The sequence below is a fragment of the Entelurus aequoreus genome, linkage group LG06 (assembly GCF_033978785.1).
Source record: "Entelurus aequoreus isolate RoL-2023_Sb linkage group LG06, RoL_Eaeq_v1.1, whole genome shotgun sequence".
Classification (NCBI taxonomy): Eukaryota; Metazoa; Chordata; class Actinopteri; order Syngnathiformes; family Syngnathidae; genus Entelurus; species Entelurus aequoreus.
Window position 1 is genome coordinate 26,203,757 of NC_084736.1, and position 15,440 is coordinate 26,219,196.

Here is a 15,440-nt window from a genome sequence, read left to right on the forward strand (position 1 = left end):
AACCCCCCCTCTAAGTACAGTCCCTAGTGAATCCAACATAACAGTGAGAGTCCAGTCCATAGTGGGGCCAGCAGGAGACCATCCCGAGCGGAGACAGGTCAGTAGCGCAGAGACGTCCCCAACCGATGCACATATACACACATATATACATATACATATATACACACACACACACATTTACATATAATATATACAGTACATATATATATATAATAATAATAATACCTGGGATTTATATAGCGCTTTTCTAAGTACCCAAAGTCGCTTTACATGTAGAACCCATCATTCATTCACACCTGGTGGTGGTAAGCTACTTTCATAGCCACAGCTGCCCAGGGGTAGACAGTTTGACAGGTTCTATAGTGTGTGACAGGGTCTATAACATGTGATAGGTTGCATAATGTACGACAGGTTTCATGGTGTTTAACAGGTCCTATTGTGTGCGGAATGTTTGTGATGTGTGTTTCCACAGATGCTCTGTGATGATTAGTGATTGGCGCTCACTGGGTGTGTTCGGCCCGCAGATCAAGGATACAAAAGCACCACACCTGAGTGCAGGTGCACTCTGTACTTCCTTGTCAATCTCAACATGCACTCAGGCTGGTGTGGATTCTTGCTCCTGGTTTTACTGGTTCCAGGTGAGTTCTGCTTGAGATCAAACAAAACATATTCTCTTTATGATTGATATGAACTAGATCAGACAAATGACCATAGGCTCGACTGTCTCTTTATTCCTCAATAGAATAGTTTGGACACATACAGTATATATACATCTTACAGTTATTAACAATGTTTTCATAATGATTATTATGCTATATTTAATACTAGTAAATATATTATAACTTGTTTTCTTTTCACTGTATGTAGAAAGAGAATAGAAAATAAATGTAATAGAGTGAAATAGAATAGAATATAATTGAACCGGAATGGAATGGAATAGATGTGAAATGGAATATAATAAAATATAATACAAAATAATAGAATAAGTCAATCAATCAATCAATCAATCAAGGTCTATTTGTATAGCACCTTACATCATCACAATGGTGCTTTACAGGACAAATAAGTTAAAAGCAAATAAAACCACACATGTTAAAACAGTAATAATACATACTTATAGCAATTGTCTGTTAAAAGCCAATTTAAACATTGACTTTTAACAGTTAAAATATCAGCCAAGTATGCTGGGGTCAGACCATTGATGGCCTTAAAAACAAAAATAATGATTTTAAAATGTATCCTAAAACATACTGGGAATAGAATAGAATAGTTTTAACACATGTACATGCATCATACAATTGATAACAAAGTTTTCTTCATGATTATTGTAATATATTTGATACAAGTCAATATAATATATTTTCTTTCCACACTATGTAGGAATAGAAAAGAAAAAGAATAGAATGTGTTTGTTATATTAAAATGTAAATGGTGATCACATTTGATGGTCAACTTTAAATAAGCTTGCAAGAACAAAGTTTTTACTCATCATGTCTTTTTTCTCTCTCGGAAAAAAAAGTGTCCCAACAGGAAGTTGTTTGTTTAAAAAAAATACAAAATTTCTTGGAAAATCAGTGCGCCAAACCGGAAGTCATTATCAAACCACCGCAATGACAACAGCATAACTCGTTTAATCTTAATTGTGAGATCTGACTCACCTCGCTACAAGTTCCTGTTTAGAATGGTATTTTGCCTCCCATGCCAAGAAACGACGCCATACGCAAACACGCCTCATTTTTTTTGTTTGACCTTGATCAAAAACTCCCTTGGTGCTCTGGGTGCATCTGTTAAAAGCAGCCTCAGAAACCTTGGGGTTGTGTTCGATCAGTCCACGTCTTTGGAGGGTCACTGTTGTCAACTGACCAAAAACTGTTTTTATCATCTCTGAAATATTTTTAAAGTGAAAAATTTGTTGTCAAAATTGGATCTCGAAATGATCATTCACGCGTTTATTTTGTCTCGCATTGACTATTGCAATTGTCTTTTCACTCTCTTCAACAAGTCAACGCTCAGGAGACTTCAGACTGTACAAAATGCGGCTGTCAGACTTTTGACTGTTGCACCCAGAATAGCCCATATCACCCCCGTTTTATCCAGTCTTCATTGGCTTCCAGTTAAATTCCGCATTGAGTTTAAGATTTTAGTTCTGACATTCCGTGCATTGCATGGTGGGGCCCCTCAGTACATCACTGACTTGCTATGCCCCTACTCCTCAGGGAGCAGCCTCCGGTCTTCAGGCCAGGGTCTTCTAAAGATCCCAAAAACTTTTTTAAAACCTGTGGAGACCTGGCATTCCAGGCTATAGCTCCCAGACTCTGGAACTACTTGCACCAGTCCTTCCGTCATCTTGACTGTGTTGACACTTGTAAGAAACATTTGAAAACTTCTCTTTTTAGTTTAGCTTTTAACTATCAATTTGAATCCACTTTGTATCCTTTTTATGATGTTGCCCCTGTTGTTTTAAATTGAATAGTTGTTTTACTTCACCTATGTTTTGTACAGCGCTTTGTGATTTTATCAGTGAAAAGTGCTTTATAAATAAAATGTACTTACTTACTTACTTTTCTGTCTGTCCTGCAGGTGGCGCTGGGCAGCTGGCTGGTGAGCTGTGTTTTATGACAATAAGAACATGCTGAGTCATCGCCTTGAACACACACACACACACACACACACACACACACACACACACACACACACACACACACACACACACACACACACACACACACACACACACACACACACACACACACACACACACACACACACACACACAGTGTTTAGATGTCAACACGAAGTCCCGGTGCTAGCGCCAGCTAACTTGCTAATACTATGTTCTGTATCTTGGTGACAGACTGTGGCACCGTGGCAGTCACCCGCATCGTGGGAGGTAGAGACGCCATTCCGGGAGGTTGGCCCTGGCAGATAAGCCTGCACAGAAACGGGTTTCACACCTGCGGCGGGTCTCTGATCAACAGCCAGTATGTGCTGTGTGCCGCCCACTGCTTCCCAACGTAAAGATCACGCTACACTCACTGATCACGCTGTACTGACTGCTTGTAAAGATGCATTTCCATGTCCTCTCAGGGCTGTGACAGCCAACCTTGAGGTCTTTTTGGGCCTCCAAACCCAGGAAGGGACCAACGATAACTTGGTGCGGCGTTTGGTGGCCCAACTCATGGTCAACGCTGCCTACAACCCCAATACCAACGACAACGACATAGCCTTGATGCAGCTCGACCAGCCCGTCACCTTCAACAACTTCATCAGGCCCGTGTGCCTCGCCGCCAGTGGCAGCGACATCCCAGCTGGAACCGACTTTATCATCACGGGATGGGGCACCATTGGCAGTGGGGGTACGTGAAACCTAATAATACCAATGATGACTCATTCTCGTATTGACCGAGCCGTAACTGCTAAGTCTTTAATTATTCATTAACTTACAGAAATACTCACCAAAGTTTGCACACGCTCTGTGAAAGATTTAGTATTTCACTGCTCTGAACACGAACCATAGGGTTCCATAGGGTTTGACAGGTGGTGCAATGGACGTCAAGTGGATCTAGCATAATATTGTGAGAGTCCAGTCCATAGTGGATCTAACATTATAGTGTGAGAGGTAATAGTGTGTTACAGGTTCTATAGTGTGTGATAAGTTCTATAGTGTGTGATAAGTCTATAGTGCGTGACAGGTTCTATAGTGTGTGATAGGATCTTTAGTGTGTAACTGGTTCTAGAGTCTGTGGTAAGTACTATAGTCCTATAGTGTGTGATAGGAGCTATATTGTGTAACAGGTTCTATAGTGTTTGACAGGGTCTATAGCGTGTGATAAGTTGCATAGTGTTTGACAGGTTCTATAGTGTATGACAGGTAGTGTGTGACAGGTTCTATAGTGTTTGACAGGTTCTATAGTGTATGACATGTTCTATTGTGTTTGACAGGTTCTATAGCGTGTGATAAGTTGCATAGTGTGTGACAGGTTCTATAGTGTTTGACAGGTTCTAGAGTGTATGACAGGTAGTGTGTGACAGGTTCTATAGTGTTTGACAGGTTCTATAGTGCTTGACAGGTTCTATAGTGCTTGACAGGTTCTTTACCGTGTGATAAGTTGCATACTGTGTGACAGGTACTATAGTGTGTGACAGGTTCTATAGTGTTTGACAGGGTCTATAGTGTTTGACAGGTTCTATAGTGTATGACAGGTTCTATAGCGTGTGATAAGTTGCATAGTATATGACAGGTTCTATAGCATATGATAAGTTGCAGAATGTGTGACAGGTTCTATAGTGTGTGACAGGTTCTATAGTGTTTGACAGATTATATAGCGTGTGATAAGTTGCTTAGTGTGTGACACATTCTATAGTGTTTGACAGGTTCTATAGTGTATGACAGGTAGTGTGTGACAGGTTCTATAGTGTGTGACAGGCTCTATAGTGTTTGACAGGTTCTATAGCGTGTGACAGGTAGTGTGTGACAGGTTCTATAGTGTATGACAGGTTCTATAGCGTGTGATAAGTTGCAGAGTGTGTGACTGGTTCTATAGTGTGTGACAGGTTCTATAGTGTTTGACATGTTCTATAGCGTGTGATGAGTTCCATAGTGTTTGACAGGTTCTATAGGGTGTGATAAGTTGTAGAGTGTGTGACAGGTTCTTTAGTGTTTGACAGGTTTTATAGCGTGTGATAAGTTCTACAGTGTTTGACAGGTTCTACAGTGTTTGACAGGTTCTATAGCGTGTGATAAGTTCCATAGTGTTTGACAGGTTCTACAGTGTTTGACAGGTTCTATAGCGTGTGATAAGTTCCATAGTGTTTGACAGGTTCTACAGTGTTTGACAGGTTCTATAGCATGTGATAAGTTCCATAGTGTTTGACAGGTTCTATAGTGTTTGAAAGGTTCTATATTGTATGACAGGTTGTATAGTGTATGACATGTAGTGTGGGACAGGTTCTATAGCATGTGATAGAACATTTTATATCAATTCTGCCACCAGTTTTACCGATTGTCACCAAATTTGTCAGGACGCATAAAAAAGTTTGAGACTACGTTTACACTCTACACCGAATCAGATTTTTTTTGCCCGCAAGTGACGCAGATCAGACTTTTTCGCCAGTGTAAATGCTCCAAAGTGCTTCAAATCTGACCCTTTGACATCAGATTCAGACCACATCAGGAGGTAGCCAGAATCCGATTGGAATCTGGGGCCGTACTTATCAAGCTTCTTAGAGTGCCATTTTACACTTAAGTCCTGAGAATTTGCGAAATTTAGTCCTACTCTCAAACTTAAGAATAAAAGCTTTTTATCAACGTTCTTAAGTCTAAGAATCACTCCTACTCTCCACGATATTTAAGAGACCTTCAGAGGTGTCCTAAGTGGTTAGGAGTTGCCAGCAGGGGATGGCACTGAGGCGAGAGAGACGTCCGCGAACGTTCAGGGAACGGAACAATGTTTTTTTGGTTTTTTTTATGACGAGCAGCTGATCAAACGGTATTGTTTAGACAGAGCGGATATTATTTTTGTCACAGATTTAATACTTTTCGATTCCTTGTTGATTTCTGCATGTGGCTGCAGTGGGCTAGTATATATAGAGCCACTCACAACAGTTTCAAATTAGTTGCCTAATTAATGAATTGGAAAGAAAATGTTATGACAGTAGCGTATGTGTGTGGCCGTGAGGTGAGTGACGTCAGTGAGTGTGTGGGCGATAGAAGAGAGGGAGCGGTAGCGTGAGTGCCGGCGGGGACTAGTTTGTTTTGTATTATTTTGTAGTTTATTGTCAAAATATACACTCCCATTGTCCACTTAAATATTTCCAAGATATTTATTTATTCTTAGACAACGGATTCCCTTCCGTGATTGGTCATTTCTATGGACACAGAAATGACGTCACCTAAAATTCCGTTTACGGCACATAGTAATGTCGTAATTCAGCTCTGAGTGTGACACTTAAGATTCAGTCCTACACTCACCAAAGTGTGAGTAAGACGCTTGATAACTAACTTTTAAGTGCAGCTTTCAGCGAAGAATTTATTTACTCTTAAGTCAACTCTTAGCAGACTTCTTAGGAGTAATTCTAAGAAGCTTGATAAGTACGGCCCCTGATCTTTTCAAATGTCACTACGGTCTAAACGCAATGCGACCTGAACGCGACCCGTAGGTATGTGCGAGCTACGGCATTCATGTGCGTGGGGGAAAGACGCAGCGGAAGTGGGTTTTTCTTCACAGTCTATTTTCACTGGCATTTTCAGTGCATCACGAGTCAATAGTGGGAAAATAATAGGCTATATGTAATATACAAATATGTATTTTGATTCCGAAGAAATAGCGATTGTTGAAGGACCGGAATTGACGCTCCCAAATATATTACACATAAAAAAAATTCACGTTAAAAAACACACGTTTCTTAAGTTGTGTGTATCTATGATGGCAACTTTTATTTTGTTTTTTAGTAGTAGCTACTTTCTCCTGGTCAACTTCCTTTGTTTTCACTTTAGCGAAGTGCGCATGTAAGTGACGTCAAGGCCACATTGGGGCCACATTTGGGATCTGAGCCGATGATGTCATTGTGGCTTGTGCAGCCCTTTGAGACACTTGTGATTAAGGGCTATATAAATAAACTTTGATTAATTGATTGATTGACATTGGGGCCAGTGGAGTCTGATAAAGATCACATTTTACTTGCAGCGTAAACAGTCAGCTGGAAAATAAAACAGATTTTTTTTAAATCCGATTTGGACCACTTTGGCCTGCAGTGTAAACGTAGTCTTGGCCCAAATCGGGTATTTGCAATTACAATGTGATCTTTATCAGACTCCAGTATAAACGCGCAGAGGACCCAATGTTGCCCCAATGTGGCCCCGATGAGGCCCCAATGAGGTCCCAATGTGGCCCCTATGTGGCCTCGAAGTCACTTGCATGCGCACTTCGATAAAGTGACAAAAAGAAAGTTGACCCGATTCTGTAAATGAACAAGGAAGTTGCTTTTACTACTACGAAATAAAATAAAAGTTGCCACACACACCTTAAAAATGAGTGTTTTTATAATGTATGATGTATGAATATATATATATATATGTTTGTTTTTTTACCAACTCCTTGGGTCTTAAATCAAATAAGCCCAAATGAAAATCCCAGATACCAGACAGGGAGGATGACAGATATGAAACATTTTAGCTGACATCACAGAATGTGGCTGACGGCCAACAAATATTATTTCCTCATACTATCAATGTGATGAACGCTGTGCAATAACTGTGGGACTAATCTGACACGGTGAATGTGCTAACTCATGCTCACGTCATCATCTTTTTGCTTTGCTCTATCAACCACTGCACATTAGCCTTGCACATACTAGATATTTAAGTACTTGTTTATACTTTTAGTTAATCATTTCCCTTTTTTTTTTTTTTTACATTTGGCAAAGCATTCCAACATACATATGTTGAACTCATAGATCAGGGGTCCCCAAACTTTTTGACATATATATATATATATATATATATATATATATATATATATATATATATATATATATATATATATATATATATATATATATATATATATATATACATATATATATATATATATATATATATATATATATATATATATATATATATATATATATATATATATATATATATATATATATATATATATATATATATATATATATATATATCAGTGACGTGCGGTGAGGTTCATGGCTGGTGAGGCACTGACTTCATCACAGTCAGATTTAGAAACATATGAACCCTTATTCACCATTTGATTGGCAGCAGTTAACGGGTTATGTTTAAAAGCTCATACCAGCATTCTTCCCTGCTTGGTACTCAGCATCAAGGGTTGGAATTGGGGGTTAAATCACCAAAAATGATTCCCGGGCGCGGCGCCGCTGCTGCCCACTGCTCCCCTCACCTCCCAGGGGGTGAGCAAGGGGATGGGTCAAATGCAGAGGACAAATTTCACCACACCTAGTGTGTGTGACAATCATTGGTACTTTAACTTAACTTTAACTTTACACATACAAACTGTAGCACACAAAAAAGCACATTTAATAAAAAAAACTTTATTATCGTCTTACCTTTACTTATAAATGAAGTCCATGCGCCGCTCTTTCTGAACAAAAGCATCGATAACTTGTTTATAGAAGTCTTCCTTATCTTTCTTCAGTTTTAAAAGTCTCTCTGTCTCAATGGAGATCTTCCTTTAATGATTACCTCCTGCTTCGATTGAAAGTCCAGTTTAGAAAACTGTTTTATTTTAGATATGTAATCCTCCATGTTAAAAGTCCAGGCGAGAGGAAAAAATAAACGATCGCTAACTGTTGCTGCTAGTTGTCACTTATTCTGCAGCCGAGTAGTCACAAGAATGATCTCTGGGATCACTAGCGCCCTCTACCACCAGGAGGCGGGATTACTGCGAGCCTCACCCAGTGCGTCTTCGCAGCCGTTTTATGATATGACGTCACTGATATATACAGTATATATATATATATATATATATATATATATATATATATATATATATATATATATATATATATATATATATATATATATATATATCAGTGACGTGCAGTCACTCACGTGCCCTCATGGAAAGAAAAAAAATGTAAAAAAAAAAATAAATTATTAAATTGTTATATGTATCCAGTGATTATACTATAAAGTTATTTCCCATTTAACTTCACAAGTTTTAGATTATTTTTATTCAAAATCGCTGAATTTTCACATTTGCCGTTGAAATACTGAGAAGAGACTTGCGGTGAATCACCAGCCAGTTGAGCCTCACCATGGATTGCACAATGACTCGGCTAACTGCTGGCCTGCTGTGCAGTGAGACCATATTGCTATATGAATTATATTATAAATTTGCATAGTTTAGTTAGCTGAGGTATATAATGTACAGTGTATTTTGTCAACAACTGTATGTGTGTAACGTATTTCTCTTAAATTTTGCCTATCTAAATAAAATAGTGAACATACAAGACAACTTGTCTTTTAGTAGTAAGTAAACAAACAAAGGCTCCTAATTTAGCTGCTGACATATACAGTAACATATTGTGTCATTTATCATTCTATTTTGCCAAACTTATGAGGGACAAGCTGTAAAAATTGATTATTAATCTACTTGTTCATTTAGTGTTAATATCTGGTTATTTTCTCTTTCAATATATTATATCTACACCTCTGTTAAAATGTAATAATCACTTATTCTTCTGTTGTTTGAAACTTTACATTAGTTTTGGATGATACCACAAATTTAGGTATCGATCCGATACCAAGTCGTTACAGGATCATACATTGGTCATATTCAAAGTCCTCATGTGTCCAGCCAATGACATATTTCTTGAGTTTATAAACATCATATACATTTTGAAAAACTAAAAAAGATTTTGTGACGATAAAAAAATATTGATGTAATCATAGTAGTATCGACTCGATACGCTATTGTACTTGGTATCATTACAGTGGCTGTCAGGTGTAGATCCACCCATGGTATTTGTTTACATTCAGGGTGCTAGCTTGCTGTTAGCGGTTAGCTATCTTATCGTCCTACGGTGTGTAGTGAAGCATGTTTAGCTATTCCTCGTCCTGCAGGGATGATACTTGTAAGAAACATACTTTATTCGTCGCCATGGAGGCGAGGATTAGTGATTTAAGACGTAGCTAAAACACTGCCGACTGGGGATGGAATTTAGCCGCTAGCTAGATAACCATGTCTTAAAGCACCTCTTCCGGTGGGCCTTTCAGTGTTATAACTTCACCTTTATTGTTAGTTTTTAAGCCAAAATGCGTCCGTTCTCCCTTTTCTGTCTACACACTGTGTCTGCTTGTAAGTGCTCCGTGATTGTGCGCTGCCGAACATGCTCGTCTGCTTGCAAAACCAGCAATGTCATGACGTGACGACGCGCCGTCTTGCCCGAGATGGACTGATGGACCACTGTTTACCAGAGCTGGCTGTTTTCTTGCTCCCATGAATGTATAGCCTTGCACAATCTGGAAAAATAACATGTCATTTCATAGTGCAACAGATACTACATTAGCATTTAAGAAAGCCAGTAGTAAGCAATGCCAGCTATCGGTCAGCAGTAATTATTCCACAATAACAAGGTGCCTATAGGACCAGTTTAAATCTAAAACACCATTTGACTTTTATGTATAGGTAGGGGGTTCCCGCTCCATCTTTTCCTCACCTTCCAGGTTTTCCTGGAATTTCACATTCCCCTACGGTTACACATTTCATGGTCTTTACACATTTTTTACACAAATATGCTTCACTCCCGTGGATGAAAATAGCAAATAGTCGTAGAACCTCTTGCGAATATTGAAAGTAAACGTTAAAAAAAAAATTCTTATTTCCTTGTCAGTGCCGCTTCCGTCCCCGCAGACGCTGCAGGAAGTGTCCGTTCCCGTGGTGTCCAATGATCAGTGCAGAGAGACGTACAGCGTCATCACCAGCAACATGATCTGTGCCGGACTCACGGAGGGCGGACGAGACTCGTGCCAGGTGACGTTACACCTTTATTTACTTTCATTTTCATTTAGATATAATAGTCACAGTCACACCTTGAGGTAGAAAACTGGTATTACGTGACAACTTTTCTCGAATTATTCATTAGCTGACTTCATGCTCCCATATTTTGCCTTTCTTTCTTATTCTCTAAATGTTCCAATATTTTTATGCTCCACACACATCCTGCAGCCTGTAAAAAGTCAGGCCTTCAAAATAAAAGCACACCAGTAAAGCACGATAAAAAACATATCTATTATTGTATATATATTATTCAAATTTGAAGCTGCCATTTTGAACTTAGCTTTGACTTCAGTGGTGGTTAGTAGTGATGTTTAAATGAGGCCCCGGTGAGTGTGGGGCACACTCACTGCCTGTATTGACACTGTACTGATACTGTTAATGTTTCATACTGGTAAACCTCCATCTACTGGAATAAAAAGGTCACTACATTTGACCTAGTCAGCACATATAATAGTTGTGTTTGTGTTTTTAAACAGAAAATACCTGAAACATGCAACTCTGGTCAATGAGCCAAACAGTAACCAGGAAAAAAAGAAAATGTACCTCATTTGTCGCCATGAGCGCAAAACGATCCCGCACTTTGGAATTTTTGGAATGTTAGTTCCATTTAGATCGAAGATGCCGACAAAGGCTAATGTCAAACATGACACTCCTCAGTACAAGGTGCCACTCGTGGTTTGAATGAAGCTTCCTGATGAACACAGTTCGACCTTTCACAGTCAAACCACTCAACAAATGTATCGGTCACATTGTTTTTCTTAAAGTGACACACCTGAAAATCCTTCATTTTCCAGAGAAATGTCCCATATTTCGAAAAGGCAAATGTTGACAGCAACAGCCGACTTCATTTCACGGGTATGTTTCTACCTGTCTGCAGGGCGACTCAGGTGGTCCCATGGTCAGCCTGAGTAACTTTACTACTAACGTAACTCGGTGGGTCCAAGGCGGCGTGGTGAGTTTCGGAATAGGATGCGCTCTGCCCAACATACCGGGAGTCTACGCCCGAGTGTCTGAGTACGAGCAGTGGATCAGAGATCGCGTAGGCAGTGACGTCCCGGGCTTCGTCGACTTCAGAGCCAGCACAACCCCGACCATACCCCTGCCTTCAACCTCATCTGGCTTCTCCCTATTGGCTCCTCTGCTGCTGTCCCTTCTGCCGTCTGTCCTCAGCGTCCCCATGCTGCTGTGAGGACGACATATTTATCAACCATCACAGTGAAAGTGCCTCATGTTACATAACAGGCAGCTGCTGTCAGCCATTACACTGTTTCATTGTTTCCATGTTACATCAAATCAGTCAAGTGTTGGTGAACTGATCTCAAATGAACACTTTGTTGAATAGGAGTTTACTTTCTGTGATTTTCTCTTTGTTTTCCATGCCAAATCGTCCCCAATGTTTGCACTGATGTTAAAAAAAATTGTGTCACTCTTTTTACGCTTTTATCCAAGCTGTGCAGTCGGCACTTTAAATTGAAGCAGGACGATGAAGGATGCAATCGTGAGTTAGGGCCCTTTGTCACAGTGGAATGTACCGTATAATTTTTGCATTACTCGATTTTGGATGGCTTTTCTTGAAATAAATGATGTTGCTTATTTCCTTGTGATGTGGAAGAATTAAATGTAAATAAACAATAAATAAACATGTTGATGTTTATAAGGAACTGATGGCCAAGGGGATTTGATCTAACATGCGTGATTCCTAGAAGAGATATATATATATATATATATATATATAGTATATATATATATATATATATATATATATATATATATATATATATATATATATATATATATATATAACTGTAACAGCTTTTCCCCTCAGGCCGTAAAACGCTTGAACGCATCATAATAATCCCCTCAATTCCCCAAGACAATATAACATACATCCATAAACGTGGATGCATATGCAAAAGTGCAATATATTTATCTGTACAGTAATCTATTTATTTATATCTGCACCTTATTGATTTTTTATCCTGCACTACCATGAGCTAATGCAACAAAATTTCGTTCTTATCTGTACTCCAGCCATCCATTTTCTACCGCTTGTCCCTTTTGGGGTCACTGTGCATACTGTAAAGTTCAAATTTGAATGACAATAAAAAGGAAGTCTAAAGTCTAATATATATATATATATATATATATATATATATATATATATATATATATATATATATATATATATATATATATATATATATATATATATATATATATATATATATACACACAAACCCTGTTTCCATATGAGTTGGGAAATTGTGTTGGATGTAAATATAAACTGAATACAATGATTTGCAAATCCTTTTAAACCCATATTCAATTGAATGCACTACAAAGACAAGATATTTGATGTTCAAACTCATAAACTTTATTTTTTTTTGCAAATAATAATTAACTTAGAATTTCATGGCTGCAACACGTGCCAAAGTAGTTGGGAAAGGGCATGTTCACCACTGTGTTACATAGCCTTTCCTTTTAACAACACTCAGTAAACGTTTGGGAACTGAGGAGACACATTTTTTAAGCTTCTCAGGTGGAATTCTTTCCCATTGTTGCTTGATGTACAGCTTAAGTTGTTCAACAGTCCAGGGGTCTTCGTTGTGGTATTTTAGGCATCATAATGCGCCACACATTTTCAATGGGAGACAGGTTTGGACTACAGGCAGGCCAGTCTAGCACCCACACTCTTTTACTATGAAGCCACGTTGATGTAACACGTGGCTTGGCATTGTCTTGCTGAAATAAGCAGGGGCGTCCATGGTCAAGCTGCTTGGATGGCAACATATGTTGCTCCAAAACCTGTATGTACCTTTCAGCATTAATGGCGCCTTCACAGATGTGTAAGGTACCCATGTCTTGGGCACTAATACACCCCCATACCATCACAGATGCCGGCTTTTCAACTTTGCGCCTATAACAATCCGGATGGTTCTTTTCCTCTTTGGTCCGGAGGACACGACGTCCACAGTTTCCAAAAACAATTTGAAATGTGGACTCGTCAGACCACAGAACACTTTTCCACTTCGTATCAGTCCATCTAAGATGAGCTCAGGCCCAGCGAAGCCACGGCGTTTCTGGGTGTTGTTGATAAACGGTTTCCGCCTTGTACAGGAGAGTTTTAACTTGCACTTACAGATGTAGCGACCAACTGTAGTTACTGACAGTGGGTTTCTGAAGTGTTCCTGAGCCCATGTGGTGATGTCCTTTACACACTGATGTCGCTTGTTGATGCAGTACAGCCTGAGGGATCGAAGGTCACGGGCTTAGCTGCTTACGTGCAGGGATTTCTCCAGATTCTCTGAACCCTTTGATGATATTACGGACCGTAGATGGTGAAATCCCTAAATTCCTTGCAATAGCTGGTTGAGAAAGGTTTTTCTTAAACTGTTCCACAATTTGCTCACGCATTGGTTGACAAAGTGGTGACCCTCGCCCCATCCTTGTTTGTGAATGACTGAGCATTTCATGGAATCTACTTTTATACCCAATCATGGCACCCACCTGTTCCCAATTTGCCTGTTCACCTGTGGGATGTTCCAAATAAGTGTTTGATGAGCATTCCTCAACTTTATCAGTATTTATTGCCACCTTTCCCAACTTCTTTGTCACATGTTGCTGGCATCAAAATCTAAAGTTAATGATTATTTGCAACAAAAAAAAAAGTTTATCACTTTGAACATCAAATATGTTGTCTTTTTAGCATATTCAACTGAATATGGGTTGAAAATGATTTGCAAATCATTGTATTCCATTTATATTTACATCTAACACAATTTCCCAACTCATATGGAAACGGGGTTTGTAAACGAGGCCTCGAGGCAGCGAAAATTCCTCTAATATATTTTTTTATCGAGTTACTCGAGAAATCGCTTCAGCTCTATGTAGTTGTACTAACACGCATGACGTGCTGCGTGTATCATGATCAATATAAAGCGTGAGTCACTCAAAGGACAGATGTCTGTTTGGTCCAGTTGGCCAGGGACAGGTTTTTTTTGTTTGGTTTATTTGGGTAAGCACTCCATTTATGTCAAAATAGCTCGGCTCCCAGTTCCACATTTACAGCGGCTAAGTCGCGCCGACCTCACTCTCTTGGCTTTCGTCTGCTCCAACGTCTCACCCTTCCTTCGTGCTCGCTTGTAGAAGCTGCAATTCATCTTCCATATCCTCAGCTTCAAAAAGATAAGGTTGTGAATGACTGAGTGAAAAGCTTTCTTCTGACTGCAATTGAACATTTACCAAGCAAAAATCTCTCGTCAAGCTCAACTAAATGAGAAAGCGCTCATTTCAATTTAACAGGATAAACAGCTTTGACAGTTAGACAAATGGCATTATAGGCGGTGTCAGTTAGTACATGTTGTATTTATGCCAGATGAAGTGCTAGTGTTACTGCTGCAGGTGTGACATCCCCGCGCTTCAAAAACTCGACGTACATTTACAGTTATAGCATTTTGCTCGTATGTCCTCCTTTTGACAAAATAGCAACCTTGCAATTGTTGCAATTTGTCAAATATAGTCAAACTTTAGAGCATTTCTGCCGCATGGGCGCCATGTTTCTCGCTGTCTGCAAGACTACGCCCGTGGCGTAAGGACGTCAATCCCACCTGCAGGAATCGTCAATGGAATCGTTTGAAAAATTGGCGAGCGATTCCAAGGAATTGATACCCTGGGAACTGGTACTGAACAAGAATTTTTTTTTTTTTTAAATTCCTATCCCTACTTATTATGTCTTCCCTTATTTAGTAATACAGTCGTCCTTCGTTTATCACAACTAATTGGTTCCAAGCCTGACCGTGGTAAAAAAAATTCCACGAGGTAGGATTACTATCAATAAATGTAATATTTTCAAAAGAGCATAAATATGTTAAACATAATTAGAGCCATCTAAACATG

At 39.1% G+C, this 15,440-nt stretch overlaps 1 protein-coding gene across 1 annotated transcript; it reads left to right on the forward strand.

The window, feature by feature from the left end:
- The first annotated feature begins 517 nt into the window (after positions 1 to 517).
- Positions 518 to 12,137, forward strand: LOC133652060 (serine protease 33-like). Its single transcript, XM_062050395.1, has 6 exons — positions 518 to 638; positions 2,581 to 2,601; positions 2,855 to 3,014; positions 3,088 to 3,356; positions 10,378 to 10,517; positions 11,422 to 12,137. Exons 1-6 carry the CDS (start codon positions 590 to 592, stop codon positions 11,731 to 11,733), a joined length of 951 nt encoding a protein of 316 aa, XP_061906379.1. The 5' UTR covers positions 518 to 589; the 3' UTR covers positions 11,734 to 12,137.
- Positions 12,138 to 15,440: the final 3,303 nt, after the last annotated feature.

What these genes read in the sequence shown, in the direction of transcription:
- LOC133652060 (XM_062050395.1), top strand. Translation starts at nt 590, where the DNA reads ATGCACTCAGGCTGGTGTGGATTCTTGCTCCTGGTTTTACTGGTTCCA. An exon ending in CCTGGTTTTACTGGTTCCAG is followed by an intron (nt 639 to 2,580) that starts GTGAGTTCTGCT and finishes TCTGTCCTGCAG; the next exon opens with GTGGCGCTGGGCAGCTGGCT. An exon ending in TGGCGCTGGGCAGCTGGCTG is followed by an intron (nt 2,602 to 2,854) that starts GTGAGCTGTGTT and finishes TCTTGGTGACAG; the next exon opens with ACTGTGGCACCGTGGCAGTC.